This window comes from Atractosteus spatula, chromosome 21 (assembly GCF_055471065.1).
Source record: "Atractosteus spatula isolate fAtrSpa1 chromosome 21, fAtrSpa1.hap1, whole genome shotgun sequence".
Lineage (NCBI taxonomy): Eukaryota > Metazoa > Chordata > Actinopteri > Semionotiformes > Lepisosteidae > Atractosteus > Atractosteus spatula.
Genome location: NC_142726.1, coordinates 5,041,444 through 5,047,996, shown reverse-complemented (window position 1 = coordinate 5,047,996; position 6,553 = coordinate 5,041,444). Strand labels below are relative to the sequence as shown.

General features: G+C 39.0%; 1 protein-coding gene across 1 annotated transcript; it reads left to right on the top strand.

Annotated features, from left to right (window-relative positions):
• Positions 1–3,617: 3,617 nt before the first annotated feature.
• Positions 3,618–5,993, top strand: LOC148817031 (forkhead box protein C2-like). Its single transcript, XM_088938739.1, has one exon. It carries the CDS (start codon positions 3,902–3,904, stop codon positions 5,312–5,314), a length of 1,413 nt encoding a protein of 470 aa, XP_088794865.1. The 5' UTR covers positions 3,618–3,901; the 3' UTR covers positions 5,315–5,993.
• The last annotated feature ends 560 nt before the right edge of the window (positions 5,994–6,553 follow it).

Below are 6,553 nucleotides of genomic sequence, written 5' to 3'. Positions count from 1 at the left end.
GTTTTTCGTGAAGGGTAGCCAACGTTGGTCAAACACTTGCCATTACTTCAAAACATTTGAGCCAACACTCAATCCATTATCAGCACTTTACTTAAAAGCAACGTTTAGACGCTCAGCCACAAACATTTTTCCACATCGAGACGAAATAATCTGAAAAATTCACAAAGCAACAGATCAAATGTAATCTTAATTGCTTGATTAATTTTGTCCTTTTAAAACTTCTGAAGGACATGGGAGCTTCAACACCATTCCCAGAGGGCCTCCATCTCTCAGGATTTATCGATAACCATTAAATCAACATTTGCATGCTTTCGAACAATTTTATTGCGAGCAAAATAACCAAATGATTTGTTAAATTTCTTGAAGCACAAATCTTCCCATCCTTCAAAAAGCCAGAATTTCTTTAACACACATTTCTTGATTATTTTATCAGCAACGTCTGAGAGATGCCATTTAGTAGAAATGGATGATTATGAGTGGAGACCCTCTAATTTTCGATTCATTTCTGATATGAATTACTCAACTAATTATTTAGATAACACGTGAAATTGCCTGTCTTTTTAGGTCTTACTCGGTTGACAGATTAAGTTCGAAATCCAGCAAGACGTTTGCCGTTGAGATGCCCCACTCTGATACAGTAACTGTTTTAAAGGTGGTTGGTTTTCGGGTTGTGACAAGGGCTCAAGTAAGAGAAAGGTTAGGTATGTGGATATTTGAAATTACCTAAAATTAAAAACTGGAAGTGTACTAGAAAGAGGGGGAAACGCGGGCAATAAATTATAATCAACAGCAGATTTTCCTTATTTGGAGATGGGGTTGTCTGCAGCAACGTTCCCTTTTCACTTTAAAAGTAATGTACTGTTATAAAAAAGATTCTGTTCACCAATATTTCCGCCATCTCAGTTTTTTAGAACAGTGGTTTTGCAGCAAAGCTCCACGAATTCGATCTACCTTCTTATTGAAAGGCAGTCTGTAACAGGCAGGGCACACACACGCACACTCCCGAATGTGGGTCAGTTTGGCGACATCACTTAACCTGGGTAGCATGTTCGTCTGATCGGCGTGTGTTTTCTACGGACGCATGCTACCCAGGTTAACTGATGTCGCCAGACTGACCCACATTCGGGAGTGTGCGTGTGTGTGCCCTGCCTGTTACAGACTGCCTTTCAATCCGAGGTGAAGTACCGATTTGTGCTTTGTGCCTGCCTGTATAGGCTCTGGAGACCTACTAATGATAAAAGCTCGGAAAATGGAAGGTTGTGTGCTTGATACTGCACATTATTTTATTAAAAATATTATACTTAATATGTATTATTAATAATGTAATTATTTGTGATTTTATTAAACGATTGCAACTGAACAACATGGATACATTCCACTAGAGGGCAACACAGACACACAACAAAACAATTGAGAGACTCGCAGGAGTACTGTATTACAATCCATCTCCAGGTGGAGCCAGAGACTCAGTCCTTAACAAAGATCAAACTTGTATTCGTTTTACATCCATGATGATTTTATAGTAAAACATTTGCGGGTTTCTCAGACTTCAATTATTTCGTGATGTATAAAAGTTTCGTTTGCAATCAAACTTAATAAATTCAACGTCGCGTTGAAATGCTCTATAAACAAATGGGAAAGGAAGAGCTAGATTATTTTTCTATCAATTCATGTAAATCCGAAACGGCGCTAGCTGGACTGCTATATTGCAAACAGATTTACTACCACATTAGATGAACCCTGCTTGGACTTTATTAAGGGCGGGCATATACAGTGTATGTAAAAACGAATACGAAAAAGAGCATGTTGGTTACAATATTGTTCCACGTAAGCTATTTTAAGGTTTATTTTTCTTTTTTTTCAGGAAAATGTTTTTATTAGCACTGAACCATATGTTTTTCGGTTTATACTGACACAATGTCCTGGACATAAATGCGAAGCGGAGACTAACATTTCTTTAAAAGCTGTCAAAATGTTGAGCAGACCTGTGAAAGGTCATGAAAGACTAACTTTCAAAGGCAGGAGGAGGAATAAGGTCGTTCTTAACAAGGATTTTTTTTTCTCAGATTTTCCTTTTTTTCCCAAAAAAATTTAATTTTATAGCCAGAACAGCTTTATCCGAAAATGTTTTTCAAGATACAATCCTCATGTTTTTACCAGAAACAGCGCTGAAATCGTTTTCTGGCGTTAAACATGTTTCAAAGCAATATTTTTATTTGCTCTATCTTAAGCACTACTTAAAGCAACGAAGGACCGCAGGTATGATTGAGGCATTTCTGGATATTGAAAACGTGTCTCGGATGTAAAATACCCCGCTGGAATTTTACATTTATTACAAACATTAAATACTGTTAAGTAAAGTCAAATATTTATTTAAAATATATTTCTTTCTAAAGCCTGCGATGCGAATTATTATAGAATTTGTATGTTTTATGGTATGAAAAAGCGCCGTCTCTTCTTTGAAAACTAAAGACTCGTTATTTATTATTTTATTCTTTATTTTTGTTTCTGTTTTATTGTTTAAAAAACAATAACGCCGAACAATAATATTAACAGCTTGTTATGTAAATATATATTTTAATATATTCATACAATTTTACATAAATATTCCATTATACATATTTACATTTTCAAAAATATATCTGGCTACTGTTAATAATATTTTGCAGTCATAGGGCATTTTTCCGTTTTAATATGCTCATTATAAGACGTAAACACGAAAGTAACTTCGTAAAGTAAATCCGTACTAGTTCTGCATTATCAGTAAAGGAGAGGAAAAACTTCTGAATACCCTTCTGTACATGTATGTCAACATACAGTACAGCACTGTTTGTGTCTTTAGATTACAAGTAAGCATACGACATGCTAAGTACCTGGGTTATAAACATTATATCAAAAATATTTTCAATTAACTAACTTTTCTTGATATAGAGTTGTGTATTCGTTTTACTAACGGCTTCAAAACCAAAGAAAAAAATGATGCATTTTCCTGTCAGTATATATTTTTTAGAAAGCAATTGCAATAAAGAAAAAAGGACCGCATTAAAAAGATGTAATTTCTCTACCGTTTCTAAATAGTTTTATTTGAATCCCGTAATTTATGAGACGAGGAAAACGTTTTTGGAATAAAATACGTTCAAGGTGCTCCCAGACGTAAGACATACTGCCCCTTCAGAAACACGGACTGTAACATCTACCAATTATTACAAAGCCGTTGATGATATAATGGCACTTAAATAAATAAAACAAAATTAAGACAAATTATTTAGGAAATACCTGCAAAATGGAACAACGAAGATTACGTCTTGTATGTCGTTTTTTAATAAATAAGTTTGCAAATACACTTGTTCTTCTAGCTTTATAAACCAAATATTTCTTAATACATTTTTATATTTTAGTGTGTTACTAGATATGGTGCACTGGAAACCTTTTTAGCTTAAGAGATTTTTTTAAATATTTTTTTTAAGGCAGGTCCTAGCGCCCAAAGTTTGCGACTCTGCTTTCAGTTTTATTGGTCAAGATATTCGCCAGCTCGTCTCCTATTGGACAGGAGTTTGGAGGAGGGGTGTGGCGACTCTCGAGTAAAAGCACAGCTCACTGAAGGAGTTTTTGAAACTTGCCAAAATTGTTTTAGGAGTTTAACTTTACGCTGGCGCTCTGGCACTTAGCTCAATCGGCTATTTTTCTTTAATGTCTATTAAAGAAGCGTGGCGCGGCTAGCCTAGAATTTGCGCAGAACCGGAGAAAATACTCCACGGGAGTTTTGATGCTGAAGGGACTCCCGAGAAAACGAGCTCTTGTAGGTGTAAACCTCTTCGCAGTCTGTTTTTTTTTCTTTCTCTTGATATCCTAGTCACAATTCGGTTTCGGAAGCTCGGTTTGCTTTGTGTCTGGAGCACCGATGATGCAAGCACGCTACCCGGTGTCGGATCCCAACGCTCTGGGGGTCGTGCCTTACCTGAGCGAGCAGAGCTACTACCGGACGGCCAGCAGTTATGGCAACATGCCCACTCCAATGAGCGTTTATTCGGGCCATGAGCAGTACACTACCGGCATGACAAGATCCTATGGACCTTACCATCACCAACAGACTGCACCCAAGGACTTGGTTAAGCCTCCGTATAGCTACATCGCTCTGATTACAATGGCAATCCAAAATGCTCCCGATAAGAAAATCACACTCAATGGAATTTATCAGTTTATCATGGATCGCTTCCCTTTCTACCGTGAAAATAAACAGGGCTGGCAGAACAGCATACGTCACAACTTATCCCTGAACGAGTGTTTCGTGAAAGTGCCCCGGGATGATAAAAAGCCTGGGAAAGGGAGCTATTGGAGTTTGGACCCGGACTCCTACAACATGTTCGAAAACGGCAGCTTTCTCAGGCGACGAAGGCGGTTCAAGAAAAAGGATTCTGGCCGGGAGAAAGATGAGCGCAGCACCCAGCCCAAGGAGCTCGGCAAAATCCAGGGCCCCGCCACGAAAGCCGAGGTGCCCTCCAAAGAGATCCCCGTGGAAAAGAAGATAGTTATCAAGAGCGAGGCCTCCTCTCCAGATATACCTGTCATAACGAAAATGGAGACCATGAGTCCCGACGGCGGGAGCGTGATGCAGGACAGCCCGAGAAGCATGGCTTCCACCCCGTCCGTGTCCACCGAGAGCTCCATACCGGACCACCACACGTCCAGCAACGGCCTTTCGGGATTCAGCGTTGAGAACATCATGACTTTGAGGTCCTCTCCCCAGGGGGACCTGAGCCCAGTGTCATCGAGCAGGACAGGTATGGTGCCCTCCCTCTCCCTCAGCTACCCTCAGACACAGTCCTCAATTTATAGCCAGGCTTGCACGCAAGGCATGGATTCTAACGCGGGATACCAGTGTAGCATGCGGGCCATGAGCTTGTACACAGGTGAGCGCCATGGACACATGTGCGTGCCGGCTACTTTAGAGGAAGCCTCGGATCATCACAGCGGAGCGACTTCACCGCTGGGCTCCGTTAACCTAGCTGCCAACCAGGAGGGCGTTCTCGCTAACAGTCATCACCAGCAGCCCGGCGTCGGCGGGCAGACAGCCTCGTGGTATCTGAACCACGGAGGGGATCTAAATCACCTTTCGGGACACGGTTTTGGCAACCAGCAACAGACATTCCCCAATGTTCGGGATATGTTCAACCCCCATCGGCTCGGAATCGAGAGCTCAGCCCTCAGCGAACACCAGGTGAGCGGCAACTCGAGCTGTCAGATCCCTTACAGATCCGCTTCTTCCATTTACCGGCACAACAGCCCATACGCGTATGACTGTACGAAGTATTGATTAAAGACCAAAACGTTTGGGTCCGTATTGGGAATCTCTAAACTGTGAACAAAATCTGCACACAGGAATTATGGAAACTTCCAATGAGTGGACACGCGTAAGAAAAAGATTTAAACAAATGTATATAGTATGTTTTCTGGCGAGCGCACATTCGGTGTATGTTTGCTACAAGGATAAGTACTTGAATTAATATGTTTTTACAGAGGGGAATATCTGTGACAGAAGTAAGTTATGGACCAAAAGTGTGTCAAAGTGTTTTACAGTTCTGCATTTAACATTTTTATGTGCCTTTCCTTTAACAATGACTTCTTCCATCTTATTATGTTTTCTGAGTCTCAAATTGCAAATTGGAATGATACTGGCGTTATTACCTTATTTAAAGTTGAGTTCACTGGATTTTGTTTTTTTAACATAACCCAAATTTATTTTAGTTCCCGATCTCGTCTGTTGCTTTTATCCCCTAAAATATTTCTTCTTGTTATGCTCAGTGTGTGGTTTTGTAAACCAAATAACTAATTTATTTGTGAATACGTATTTACGAATTTCCACCGAATACACCTTTTTTCCCCCTTTTTTCTCTCTGGTGTTTTTCAGTATCCCAACCATTCCTTTTAATAAATTACAAGTGACATTTGTAAATACGTTGAAAATAAATATTTTTTTCTTTTGCTTGAGAAAATGTCCCCCTGCCTTTTCTAACAAAATGAATTCAAAGAAAGATATACAAAACCATTGGAGATCATGTTTATAAAAAGCGCCTGAAGGAGTTTACTTGAAAAAAATTAAAGCATTCGATTTCTTCACATGTTATGGTAGACTAGATGAAGTAGGTTTATCTTCTACGAATGAAAAAATACATTAAAAAGGAAAACGACAATGTCATTTTTCTCTAAAACGTTTAATTATGTATGAAGTCTATGCTTTGGATGTTCATTACATTGAAGAGAACTGTGATGGACTGGTGTGTTTTCACACTGTCAGCCAAAGGCCACTCTATGTAAAGTGTTTATCTGGCATATAATTTGAATTTCTCTGACATTCTAAGCAGAAGATTTCCTAATAATACAACTTTCCATGTTCATCAGTAACAATACATAAATATTTTACAATGTCAATGTTAAATAGAAGCAACGATAAGCCGGAATCCTAAACTAAAATAATAACTATAATTTGAAGTCTCTAGAAATATAATTGAATAAAAACACGTATAATGCACTTTTGCGTATTGTTAGGTCTTAA

Bases quoted from the DNA above. Each gene is read 5' to 3' on its own strand.
- LOC148817031 (XM_088938739.1), top strand. From the start codon at position 3,902: ATGATGCAAGCACGCTACCCGGTGTCGGATCCCAACGCTCTGGGGGTC.